At 38.4% G+C, this 14269-nt stretch overlaps 1 protein-coding gene across 1 annotated transcript in view; it reads left to right on the top strand.

Moving 5' to 3' along the window:
* The window catches only part of LOC139470316 (rho GTPase-activating protein 23-like), a 134500-nt gene that overhangs the window by 17866 nt on the left and 102365 nt on the right, over positions 1-14269 (top strand). Inside the window, exon 2 of the mRNA XM_071252681.1 lies at positions 4370-4593. Within this exon, the coding sequence (XP_071108782.1) occupies positions 4579-4593 (15 nt within the window). The 5' untranslated portion in view covers positions 4370-4578. The remainder of the gene's footprint in view (positions 1-4369; positions 4594-14269) is intronic.

The following is a 14269-nucleotide window of genomic DNA, read 5'->3' as shown; positions in this document are numbered from 1 at the left end:
CGTCTGACTTAATCCCTCTGAAAACTGTCTAATTTATCAACCTTGCGTGGTTTTGACATGTTCCCTACCTCCTTGGCCTGACTATTTGTATCTCGTCGACTAACAACATTTTTAAGTTTCTGAGGGGACATACCAAGAGCTTTTGAAGCTCGTTTCAAGAATTTATTAATTGCATAAAAAGGCTTTGCTCTTTCTGCTTCACTTCTTAAGAAATCATTCACATTCAACATCAACTGTTTAACATCTGCTGAGTAGCGCATCTTGTCATTGAATGAACAAGGTCACTGTGTAGCACGTGCAGACCATGCTTGCGCTGTGCCTTCCACGGTTTGTCCCCCTATGTGTCATGTACTCATTTCTATACAAAATTACATGATGGTTTCTTAAAGAACTTCATCACGGACTGTAGATGTTTATGTAAGACAGTAATCTGATTCATCTGATTAAATATTTTGAGGTCCCTTTTGTACAAGTCTGCGATTTTGAATGTGGATCTATTCCAAACTTGTGTTCAGAAGAGACATTTTGATTGGTCAGGAGAGAGAAATTCTGTACTAGATGGTGAATAGAGTGATTAGATAGTAATGCCTCTTCCGACAGTAAGTTTTGGTGTCGAATGGGACCAGTGTATATAACAGATAATTAAATAGACATATGATATGTTGTATCATCCCGGATTGTCCGTGGTCGAGGGCCGTATGTTATCACGTAAGTTAAATCATGAATCAAGCTAACGTCAATGCTGTGCTTCACCATGTTTGTTTGTTTGTTCTTTGTTAATGCCACACTCAGCAGTATTCCAGCTATATGACGGCAGTCTGTAAATAATCGAGTCTGGACCAGACAATCCAGTGATTGACAACATGAGCATCAATCCACGCAATTTGGAGCGATGACATGCATCAACTAAGTCAGCGAGCCTGACCACCCGATCCCGTTAGTCGCCTCTTACGACAAGCAAAGTCGCCATTTACGGCAAGCGTAGGTTGCTGAAGACCTATTCTGCCCCGGATCTTAAGGAGGATTAGATAGTAATGCCTCTTCCAGCGTTAGAAACTAACAGTTTTCGTCCACTAGTCCTTATAATGATAACATATAGTAAACCCCTTAAAATGGCAATTTTCTACTAGTACTTATGCTACCTTTACCATTTGTCAGTTTGGCAAGGACTAGATGACTAGTGCTAATTTCTAACCCTGTCTTTCGGAAGTAAGATTTGGTGTTGAATGGATCCTGGGATAATTAAATAGAGATATGATATGTTGTACCATTCAGGATTGTTCATGGGTTGATGGCCGTGCATTATCACTTAAGGTAAATCATTAATCAAGCTAAGGTCAATGCTGTGCTTCACCATGTACACTAATGGTTCTATTGATAGATATATTAAATGACAACCACCCCTGAAAACACTATTGATCATTTATTACAGTTTAAGTGTTAAAATTGCGTTTGGGGATGATGCAGTGCATAACAGTGTGTCTGTTTTAGGACAGTCATGTTCAAACCCCAATGATGCATATATTGCTTCCAATAAAATATACATATTAACATATTATTTTTTGATAAGTTGGAAAAATTAGCAGGTTATGATGTTTCAAACATCTGTTTTCATGATATCCTATTTCAGATACATTGTAGCAGGTGTTGATGTATTGATTTAGCAGACTGATGTTTAGTGTATAAATTCGAACATATGTGTGCAGATGCACTCTGTATTTAGGGTTGAGGGGAATATCACAAGCTGTGAATAAAGTTTACTCAATCAAATCACATGGGGAAATAATTACTGTTTTATACACTTGGGGAAGTATTTATGCAAAGGAAGTTGCTAGTGCACCTTGAGTGTTTATGATCAGGGGGATGAATTTAGGAGTCATAGATGCCAGGTGCTCTAAATAGTAGCTGGTTTTATTGGGGGTATATACCACGGTTGGGGATGAAGCTATAGTGCAACTCGAGAAAAAACAGAAAAGGTTGTGTGTTGGGGGCTCCTGATTAGGGTGGGTATATTTCCTTTTTCTTTGGAAGGTGTCTCTGTGACACCAACATAGTGTCTCATCATGACAATCGTGTTAACAGTATTTCAGAAGTATCGTCAACCTTGATTTTGTTGTGTATTATTTTTATGTTTTGGTGATAATACCCTGGACCTATTCGTCGGCCCCATCTTAACTCTGTCTTTTTGCAATTAAGCGTATTGAGAACTTTTCCACAATTTAAATATTTTATCCAGGCCCAATCTGGTTCAGAGAGTCATTTGGATTGGTTGTTTATCTATGGCTCATGAGCGAGAGATATTGTGTGCTTGGCCGTGATGAGAGAGTGTGAGATGGTGACATCACTTCTGAAATGAAGCTGGGTGGGTCGAGCGTATTCGTCTAAACAGAATGAAGATATAAATCCCTGGATTGTCAAGGATGCAGAAATGTGGGTGTCCATTTTCCTATGCTCCCTATAAGAGTGAGTGAGTGAATTTGGTTTTATGCCGCTTTAAGCTATATTCCAGCAATATCACAGTGGGGGACACCAGAAATGGGTTTCACACATTGTACCCATGTAGGGAATCGAACCCGGGTCCTCGGCGTGACAAGCAAATGCAACAACCACTAGGCGACCACCTCTCCTCATCAGAGCCCATTTAGCATTTTGCTTAGGCCCAAAAATGATTCCTGGTTTAAATACTTTTTGCTAAATAATTAGTCTGAGTATGGCAAAATACAGTGAGTAGAAGTTTGTGTAGAGTGTCATAAAGAGGTGACCAAAGGATCAGGTGTTGTCTGTCATACGGACCCTGAAACATATATATCCAATACAGCCCATGCAAGTCTATTATAGTTGGCAAATCTAGATAACTACACTTTTGAAAATGAAGAGAATTTTTTAGCTCCTTTTTATTTCATTTTATTAAGATAATTTAACAACTTTTTTTTCTTCTGAAAAATGTTTTCATTTCAGAGTCTAGATGTTAGCCAAGGATAGGGTGGTCAGGCTCAGTGACTTGGTTATGACGTGCCATTGTATCCTAGTGGCTTAGAACTTTGTTCACAGTATCAGTCACTGGATTGTTTGGTCCAGACTCAGTTATTGGCCTATAGATGGAATAATGAATGTATGGAATGGCACAAAAATAAGCAAGTTATTTCAGGATTATTATTTAAAAGATATAACAAAATACTTTTTTGTCACATCTCTTTATTTTTTGAATCCACTGCAAGATTGAGTGCTAGAGAAATTATTTTTAAAATAAATCAAACATGTCTTTGCTTACTTTCTGATTGTGACTTTTTCCTCTGGTGAATGGAATCCGTAAAATGTAAAAATAAATCAAGTCAGCCAGGTTGTCAGCTCAGACCCTGTCCACATGCCACAAGTAGTCTGTGAAATGAAAGTATTGTAAGATTTTATTTTGTGGAATTGTCTTCTATATCATTGTATATATACTACACAAAAGAAGCCAGACTAACTATTGTCATGAAAAATGTTGGTGTTCTTTAACTTCTTTTGAGTAGTATACTAGAAAGGAGACCAAGAATCACTTCACACTTAGACTAAAAAATTCTAGACTTGCCAAAGCATTGTAGACTTGCATGGGAATTTTCTATATGTTCTTTTATTGTCTGTATGAGTGACAAACCTCCAATAATGACTTTTAAAAAATATGTGACATTTGGTGCTGTTCAGTGACAGGATGTTGATGCATCAATTTATTTTTTAATGGTTACATGTGCAGTGAAGTGTGAATAGATATGAATGTTTAAATAATCTTGCATGATCAAGTGTTGCACAGCTAGCACATGTTGACACAAAAGCTAGATTCAGGTACATGTTTTGTCACTTGAAATATAAAGGAGGGTTGGAAATAAATGAGGGGAGGGGTGGGATGGGGTGGGGTGGGGAGGGGAGGGGTGGGGGGCTACTTGATTCTACTGAGGAATAGTAAAAATCCAGTCATGGTCATCCTCATTGACTAGTAGCATTTCAGGAATATTATTCTGAACCAGTTCTTAATGTTTGAATTCTGCTACAAACTAGAACTGTATAAAACTTGACAGAAAATTTTGTTCTCATTCAAGCTGGACTAGCTACAAACTTCTGCCCTGGACTAGTCTTCAAAAAGAGTTAATGAAAGCACCTCTTGACTTTCAGGCTTACCGGTATTTCAAGTATAGTAAAGGTATTGAAAATTTTGTTGTTTAAAATTTGTCTTGACCAGAACATGATGGCTGTCACAGAGGTGTTTCCCTTCCTTGTTAGTCACATGTGATTCACAGTTCGTGTGACCGTCACACGTGTGACCATCAAGAGTTCAGCTTTATTGATAACGGAAGCTGGCAGTCATTACATCGCTACTTTGTGGTTCTTGCAGGTCGAGTGACTGCACACAATGGTGTCGGCTGATGGACTACTCTCTACATAGATGCCACCGTGAATAGCTGGTACGGATGAGGAATCACTTCCCACGATCAGCTAAAAATACATCGTCATGCCCTGGTCCAAGTCAGCACTGAGATGTGATGTCAGTGTCATAATGTGATACCAGATCGGCTACAACAGTAACGACCCACGACAGCACTGATGGAGGCTTCGCAGGTGAGTCATTAAGTGTGGAATCGTTGAGGCGTGACACCTTCGTTAAAGGTAGATGTTTCTTGAATGGAGGGAAAGATTCCCTCATTGTTCCTCTCATGCCTGTTGGGGTGTTTATTGATCTCGTTGCCATGGTGACGGTCTGTTGGTGCGAATGTGAAAATGTTACTTGCTGACATAGGTCGATGTGCGACTTCCGAAGACCTGGAGGTTTTGACGAGTGACAGGTAGTTTCTGTTCTCCTCCCCCAACCAATCTTCATCACAACATCAATATCATTTGACTATCACTCTTAAATAACATCACATCACCATTTCACTATACTACGGGACTTAAGTAAAATCACAACATCACCTCAGCATCACTAAAATACCATCACTGCAACATCACTTTAATACCATCACTACAATATCACCAATACAACTACAACTACAGACGTCACAACACTATCCTTAGTCACTTCATGACAAACACAGACCTACAAGACTACAAATAACAACAAATTCCCATTTCAGAAATTCATCTCTGGGAAAAGGTCAAACAACGCTTAATGACTGCCTGTTCCCTTTGACGCATTCACACACCTGATTATTCCAAATCATTCTAGACAACCTATATGTTCAGGAAAACGAACCTTCAGTTTCCACGTCTATGAAATGTAAATATTTCACCAGTTAGAATTGTATGGCATTTGGTGTGTTGAATACCTGATCTCGAAACGATCCTACTCCATGGCATTTTCTGAAAAATGTTTTTGTCAAGTCTTTTTATTTCAGAGGTATTGTTTATTTACTTATATTGTATTGTGTTATGGCTGATATCATTGTTATAATGAACCCGGGTTAGAAGAGGTCTTCAGCAACCCATGCTTGTTGTAAGAGGCAACTAATGGGATCGGGTGATCAGGCTCGCTGACTTGGTTGATTCATGTCATTGTATCCCAATTGCGTGGATCGATGCTCATGATATCAATCACTGGATTGTCGGGTCCAGACTCAGTTATTTACAGACTGCCGTCATTTAGCTGGAATATAGCTGAGTGTGGCGTTAAACAAACAAACAAATCATTGTTATGATCATGTTGGAAGACGTTTTTGTACTTCAAAAACATTCCTTCAACTTAATCAATATTCTTTTTTTATGCGAAGGTTAATTGAAGCTGCAATAGCCACTAATGACACTTCAGATATGTTTTGATATGATATGTTTGTGATACAATGCAGGTGAATTTATCCTCAGCAATTATTACTGTGCATTAGCATACAAGCTTCGTGCCGATTGGCTAGTTGTATTCTATTTTCTCTATTTGCGAAGCAGTCTGTATCAATGTGACGTCATCAACGCTTTGTCACATATATTTGTCTACAACTGATTGTAAATTAATTAAACGTCTAGCTATCTATATCTATCAAGCGATGTCACTTTGTAGTACATTATTGTCACAACAATAAGATCTGTCTACATCACGTCCTGTAATACAAATGTAACTATGGGCCGATGGCCTGCACTTACGAAATAAACCGAATTGAATTGAATATATTTGAAACTGACGACATCCATTTATGACATCAGACAAATTGATGTGTGGTTATTAGAGCAATAGCTCGATTTGAGATGTGGAAAACCCCACATTTTTAATGGTTGTTTGAGGTTATCATGCGAGAGTTTTTTTTTATGATAAATATCCTGTATCACAAATAAACAATATATTTAAAAATTTAAATGAAAATTTCTTTAATGATGCACACCTACTACACTTCAACTAATGGCCACTGACTAACAGCTTGTCTCTGAAAAGAAAATATTTGACAGAAAAAAAAGTTGTTTAATTATCTTAAAGCAGCTAAGAGACTCTTCATATTCAGAAACTGCATTAATCTCGACTTGCCAACTATTATAGACTCATAACGGTATATTTGTTTCAGTGGCCAGTGAATACTCAATATTTTGTCTTGTTTATAACTCAAAGAAGGTGTTGATTTCACTGATCGAGTCACGACTCCAAGGCAGTTTTCACTTTCTAAATAGCTTTAACACAGATCACGAACATGATTCTCTACATGATCATAGCTATGTTAGTGCCCCTGATCATTCTGTGAGGGGTCATTTTGAAATACCCCAACAGCATGACAGCGGTCTGTAAAAAATTGAGTCTGGACCAGACAATTCAGTGATTGACATCATGAGCATTGATCTGCGCGATTGGTATACGATGACATGCAGCAAAAAGTCAGCTAGCCTAACCAGCCGATCCTGTTAGTCGCCTCTTATGACAAGCATGGGTTGCTGAAGACCAATTCTCACCCAGATCTTTGCAGGTGTCACACTTTAAGCTGTCATTGATAATGGCCCTGGGCGCTCTCAAAATTAGAAATGGGGGCTCTTATTTGAATATTATTTTGGTAAGAAAAACAGCGCTGTAAGATAAATTTGTATATGTACGTATGCGTATTATACGCGAATAAACGAGTCTCATGTGCATTGATCAATCAGAAGGGGTGCTTATTGGGATTGTTCACTAGCCAATATATTAGCAAATATCGCCCATGGGTGCTTGTAAGAGCGGGGTGCTTATTACGTCGATATGGTAACTGAAATCCTAGTCGAAATGCTGTTAAATCCTCACAATGAAACATTAGAGAATAAATGTTTAGTTATAAGGAAATATTGACAGTAATATGATGATGGATGAAGATGCTAGTTCAGATGAGAGGGAACCAGGTGAACTCAGGCTCTCTGTGATGATTTAATCCTCTTCTCCATGTCCTTCTCAACATATTTGACCCACAAGGACTAAAGGGTCCTGACGGTGCGAGGATACATTTGTGATGTGACGTCATTAAGACGTTTGACGTCAACTTTCTTCAGTGAAGAGAGACCGCCTCCGTGGTCTAGTGGTAGAGCATCTGCCCGGAGAGCGGAAAGTCCGAGGTTCGATCCCTGTCCGTGTCATACCAAAAGACGTTAAAAGATGGTACTTGTTGTTACCCTGTCTGGCGCTCGATATTAAGGGGCTAAAACAAGGACTGGTCGGCTCGGAGTCAGTATACTGTGTCTGAGTGGGGTATTCATGTTAAACTGCGACATGGTATCTCAGTGGGCTAGCACTATAAATCGGCATCAGTCCGGACTAGTACAAGCAGCAACACACACACACACACGTGCATGCTCGTCGCTATATAAGTGCAATAATCTTGGACGCGACGTTAAACCTTATTTCACCTCACCTCTTCAGTGAAGATTGTGTGTCAAGAATCTCTGTAATAAATATGAATTGAAGCTTGTGAATTGTATTTTTGTGTTCCGAAGATACTGTAATTTAAAATATAATGAAAAGTCAAAATGTGATTTTTCACCTTTGAGGTTCCTTATATCATTAGTTGTTCACATATATTTTCTCTGTGTACAGTCATCTCAGATATCAGTATCATAACGTAAAAGAATCTCCTGAAGTTCGAATTTCATTGCTAATAACGTTTATAAATTCAACAAAATTACAAAAATCAAATTGAAAAGAGGCCTCCCGGTTATTGCCTGTTGCAGTTTGCAGCAGTAAGAGGAAAAGTTGTAGCGGTTGGAAAATGTGTTTGGCTGAGTGAACCTGTATAGGCATTGTAATGGAGGCAAACATTGCATTTCTTGTATTGTGAACTACTAATGCGTAGCCTTAAGCATGTGTTGGTGTTTCTTTGATACTTTGTAAATAAGGGCGGTTCAAATGAGTACAGTTTTGCTCCATTCCTGGCGAAGCATATTCTGGTTTGTACAGGTATTCACGTTGGAAAAGAAGTATTTTGTTAAGGAGTTAGGTGTCTGGTTTATCGGACGCAACAGTTATGATAATTGAAATATTGATTTTAATACAGATTAACTCCAATATTAATCTCCATGGTAACAGTGTAATCATGGTAACACAGGATAGTGATACTGAAAATATATAACGGAGAAGTGGCTAGAGAAGTATGACATTACGTAACGGAGAAGTGGCTAGAGAAGTATGACAATATATAACGGAGAAGAGGCTAGAGAGGTATGACATTATATCACAGAGAAGTGGCCAGAGAAGTATGACATTATATAATGGAGAAGTGGCTAGAGAAGTATGACATTATATAACAGAGAAGAGGCTAGAGAAGTAGGACAATATATAACAGAGAAGAGGCCAGAGAAGTATGACATTATATAACAGACATGGCTAGAGAAGTATGACAATATATAACAGAGAAGTGGCTAGAGAAGTATGACAATATTTAACAGAGAAGTGGCTAGAGAAGTATGACAAAATATAACAGAGCGATGGCTAGAGAAGTATGACAATATATAACAGAGCGATGGCTAGAGAAGTATGACAATATATAACAGAGCGATGGCTAGAGAAGTATGACAGTATATATATATATATATATATATATATATATATATATATATATATATATATAACCGAAAAATGGCTGGAGAAGTATGACAATATATAACAGAGAAGTGGCCAGAGAAGTATCTCCATCTCAACACAAACAGGTTCTGAATCCAAGTAGATCGATTCTTTTCTGTTATCTACACAAAAATTAAAAAGGTCTGCATTTTGTTCAGAAAATGAAGAGTGAACTCAAGAGAACAGGTCGTGCATGATGGGTGTATAAAGATGACACAGGTCGTTCCATCCAAACACCCCAGATAGCCTGCTGCTCTCTGTGTGTTAATCACATTGCACTGGTCATGACAAGGATGTGGTATGTTTTCAGTCCAACATCAAACATATTCTCATAGTTTGCATGATTGGGCAGTACTAGTTTTGACATTTAAAATATTTTTGTTGACATTTGAATGTTTCCTTGTCAATTGAATTCAGAATACTGAAAAATCAGTTTCTAGTGGTTCGCCTTTTATCAGTTTGACAGTAACACCTAACTTCCTGGTGCAGGTTGTGTTTCACCAGTGCGGCCTCAAGAGGGTTATTGAGAGTTTTCAGAAATAATTTGTATGAACAATATTTGTGGTAATTGTCATACAAGGAAATCAGTTGGATATGACTCATATCAAGTGAGGACTTCGCAATCATAATCAGTTGGGCTGTTTTGATTGGATTAATTTGATAATTGTTTGAAGATAGTTAAGAGTTTAAGTCTGTTTCGATTGTTTCTGATTTGAACATGAAAAAGTTAAAAGTGTAGCTAAAATATGTTCAGCATGCTGTATTTTGTTCAGGGGAGATAACTCTTGGTGATTTAGTTATTCAATAGGCATTTGTTGCATGTGAAATTGATTGACACATATGCTGATAAAGTGGTTCAATTGTTCGCTAGTTTGAGTGAACTTCTGAATAAAATTACATGATCAGACAAGTTTGTACATTTTGTTACCAAACTGCAAAATATTAATTATTAATAAAAATATTGTCTTCTTTTGGATATCTATTTTTGATATAATTTTGAGTTGGCTTGGAAGAGGTCATAAAATGTTTGAAATTTCAGCTCTTAATTAAAACAAGGTTTATGTTTGAAGTATTTTAGTGAGTGCTTGCTGTTTAACACTGCTTTGAAAAGTGTTCCAGTTATATCACAGCATGTTAGCTTAATTTGGGAGGAAAGCCTGAAGTGGTGCAGGTCTTAGACGTTTACCACTACGGTGAAACCAACAAGCATGGTTAAGGTGTTAACAAACTTAGAGACAGAATTGGAAAGAACTGGGATTCGAACCCACAATCATAGGTTCCTGGTGTGCCCGAGGGACACAACTCTGCACAGTGAATCGCACTTCAGACAACTGGCCTTCTGTGTAGGGGGCCCCTCTTTCAGTATGTTGGGATTGTATTCATTCAAAATGTTGAATGATTTTAGGAAGATTTTATCAGAAGCTTAACATGTCTATTGAGTTCATCCTAAACATCTTAATCTAATACCAGTAGGTGCTCAAAGGCAGTCAGCTGTGAAATTGAAGGGTTCAACAAAACTCTAATATGTATTAGGAAGCAGTTTAAGATGCAAGGCAAGATGAACCCGGGGCTTCAGATTTAAAGAAATTCTTAGTTTTTGTTTGTAATGAAGCCTACATCCTCTGTATCCTGACAGGTGATTTTAGTGGATGGTATAATTATTCCTTGATGTTGGGTCACAGCTGTTCGGATCTTGAGTAATCTCGATAAGCATGACCCCAATTACTGAGGTTAGGGTATATTTATTTTACTGATCTACCGCCCCTACAAAAATGCAAAGTGGAAAATAAAAAAGAGCAAGTTTTCTTTTATACCACTGACTGCAAAGTTGCATATTTTAAACCAAATTGTGCATACAATATGTACAATATGTACAATGTACAATATGTTAAACTTCAGCGTGGACAAGATGATGAATACTGTACTCATGACAATATATTCAGAACCCCCCCAAAAGACTTAAATGGTTTTGTTTTACATACTGACCAAGAATTTACAAAAACATCCACAAGCCAACAATTAAAGAATATGGCCTTGCTGTGAAATTTCCAAGATGAGGCTCAGCCGTGACCTACATCTATCAGACCATCTTGTAGACATGCAGAACTCGACACAGGCACAGAAAAACTTGTGGTCTAAATATGTGTACATACATCATGGCAGGTGCTTGTTCTGATGCTTTGAATTCCTTGAATGTTTAAGAAATATATCACTAATTTGAAGGAATTTTACAAATTCACACATACGATGACATTGTGAGGGTGGTATAGAACAGGTCTTCAGCAACCCATGCTTGCCGTAAAAGGCGACTATGCTTGTTGTAGGAGGCGACTAACGGGATCGGGTGGTCAGACTCGCTGACTTGGTTGATGTATGTCATTGTATCCAAATTGGATCGATGCGCATGATGGCAATCACTGGATTGTCTGATCCAGGCTCAATTATTTACAGACCGCTGTCATATCCCTGGAATACTGCTGAGTGTGGCTTTAAACAACAAACCAACCAACAAAACAAAACATTTTGTGTTTCAGCTTTTGAAATTATTTGGGCTCAGTGTCCAAATTTTAGGGCAAGTTCTTTATATGTGTGGTGCTGTATCTTCAAGTGTCATGCTGATGGTCATGAAATACTTTCAAAATGTTGTTTAACCCAATTTACTCATTGAACTCAAGGAGATATTCGAGACGTATTTTAGGACCTTTTTACGTAATTGACATAATGAATTCAAATAAGCTCATCATCTTACCTTGGAACCTTCTCCCTTGATGAAGGCTTGCGCTGGATTGAAACGGTTGAAGGTTTTGAAACAAGTTTTCAGAAGCAGGTCACCTAGTCACTGACAATTAGTAAGCAAGTATAACCTAAATAGGTTCTTGACTGCGTACTTCGTACACCTCCACTGAAGTGGCCCAAGTATATTATTAGCCCTCGTCCCCTCCTGTTAATATCTGGTACTATTAAGCTGAAGTGTAGATAAAATTTATCTATCTCTGGTGTTAAATTGAGGTGATGGGTTTATGTGCTGATGTGTGCACAAAGTCTTACAGGAGTTGAACAGGGGTCATCTCATAAATGATATTTCATTTTGTTTCTTATAATTCACTCTTTGTTTCTTATATTTTAAATATGTATATTAAATTCTTGCTGCTTTTTCTTTAGGGAAATATTCTAGCTTATTAATAAATTGAAGTGTTTTCATTCCATAGTTGATTTCAACATTTATTTTTGTATCAGAAATCCCAGAGATTACTCATGATCATAGATGCTCATGATATCAATCCCTGGATTGTCTTGTCCAGACTTGATTAATTACAGACCGCTGTCATATAGCTGGAATACTGCTGAGTGCGGTGTTAACCAACAAACCAACCAACAACCATTATTGAAAATCTGATGTGATCAATGTAGTGTGTATTTGTATTCAATTTTCAAACCATGTCCATAAATGGTTCCTCCGATTATATTGCTAGGATTTTCAGCATCATAACCATGGTTGTGGGTTTCACGAAAGTGCTAAATGTCTATGAATTGACCTGTATCACTTCGGGCTTTCCTTCAACACTGAGCTGACACACAGTGATATAACTGGAATGCTGTTTAAAGCATCGTTTAACCCAATGCACTCACTGTGAAATATCGCTTTTATAAATTCTGAATTGTTTGGAGGTTTTTGAATTTTTTTTCACAATATGCAAGTGAGGTGTTTTGAGATGACCCCTCAAGACTTTACATATCAATGCTGTAGGATATGAGAAGGGAGATAGATATTGCTTGAGTAGGGGTGTCGGAGGGGGGTAGTGATGAGGGGAGGGGGAAGGGAGGGGGGAAGGGTAGATAGCAGTCGAAGCAGTGACTCACTCTGACACTTGGTACGGGGCTAAGATAGTCCCAGACTGTGTATTAAAGGTTTAAAGTGTTAGAGAAAGTTTTAGATCCATCAAGTCTGTGTTGCTGTCTTTGGAAGCAGAGACAAAGGTAAGGTTAGCATTGTTAGATCTGTATTGTGTTGGGAGGCAGTGGGTGATCAGTCATCATCATTGAAGAATCTTTGAAGAATGAGGATAATTACATCACACAAGTACAAGTGACAAGCTCAGTCTTGTTTGTTGTGTGGGATAAAACATGACTTTATCAGGCTGTGAGTAAGAACATATGTTTCTGAGGACATACTCTAGTGGAGTGATTTCCTACTATGAAGCTGGTGTATGTGACTACTCCTAGCTCCTTGCAGGACTTCCAGTGCCTAGGGCAAGCAGTTTTCATGTATGGCTTGTGCCCCCTTCATAGGACCTTCATCTTCCCGAGGCAAGTTAGTTACCTGACTATATAAAAGTCCAGTTTCCACCCCTGCCAAACTTGGCTGGTATTTTGGAGTTACATTTTGGCTGGACTAACAAGTCAATGCATAGTCCAATCACAATTGCGCAACAAAATCGAAATCCGGTGTGTAAACTATCAATTAGATTTCGGTCGATTGCAGGATTTACAAAGCATCTGCACTGCCAACTCGTCAACAGATATTTTCTAAATCTTTTCATGTTTTTTATCAAGGTGCTCACGTGATTTGATGCACTTGGTGATGTAAGACCCGATTTATCACAATGTAGATCTTGATTATCGATCAGATTGTCTTGACCGGGCACCACCATTTTGTTTGAAGCAAATGCTAGTGATACGAGAAGTGGAATCTGATTGGTCCATAGGAGAGGCATAGAAGGGACATAACTTGTAATAACCACTGGTGGCGCTACAATCGAGCCCAGGAATATATTATTATTGTCCAGTCTCCATCGTCAGTCGTAGCATGTAGCAAGGTAGCATGAATTTGCACTGGTGCTCTGTACGTTCTTGTAACGCATGCTGCTAAGTCGGACTGTTGGTGTGGCAGAAAGCTGATGTTGAGCTGGGTGTGATTCTTGGTAGCAAATTATCATTTTTGCTCTATCTTGTGATGACGAAGTGTTGTAGGATTCTTGGGGAAAATGTTTTTTCAGCTCAATCTTGTGATGACGACGAGTGGTGGATTCTGGCTAGAACGTGTCCTTTTGGCTAAATCTTCTGATCACGAGGAGTGGTGGAAACTCGATAGAACATGTCCTTTGGGCTAAAACTTCTGATCACGAGGAGTGGTGGAAACTCGATAGAACATGTCCTTGTGGCTAAATCTTGTGATGACGAGGAGTGGTGGATACTCGATAGAACATGCCCTTTTGGCTAAATCTTGTGATGACGAGGAGTGGTGGA

The sequence above is a fragment of the Haliotis cracherodii genome, unplaced genomic scaffold (genome assembly GCF_022045235.1).
Source record: "Haliotis cracherodii isolate W230 unplaced genomic scaffold, xgHalCrac1.p SCAF_20, whole genome shotgun sequence".
In the NCBI taxonomy this organism is placed as follows: domain Eukaryota; kingdom Metazoa; phylum Mollusca; class Gastropoda; order Lepetellida; family Haliotidae; genus Haliotis; species Haliotis cracherodii.
This window is presented reverse-complemented; position numbering and strand designations above follow the sequence as displayed.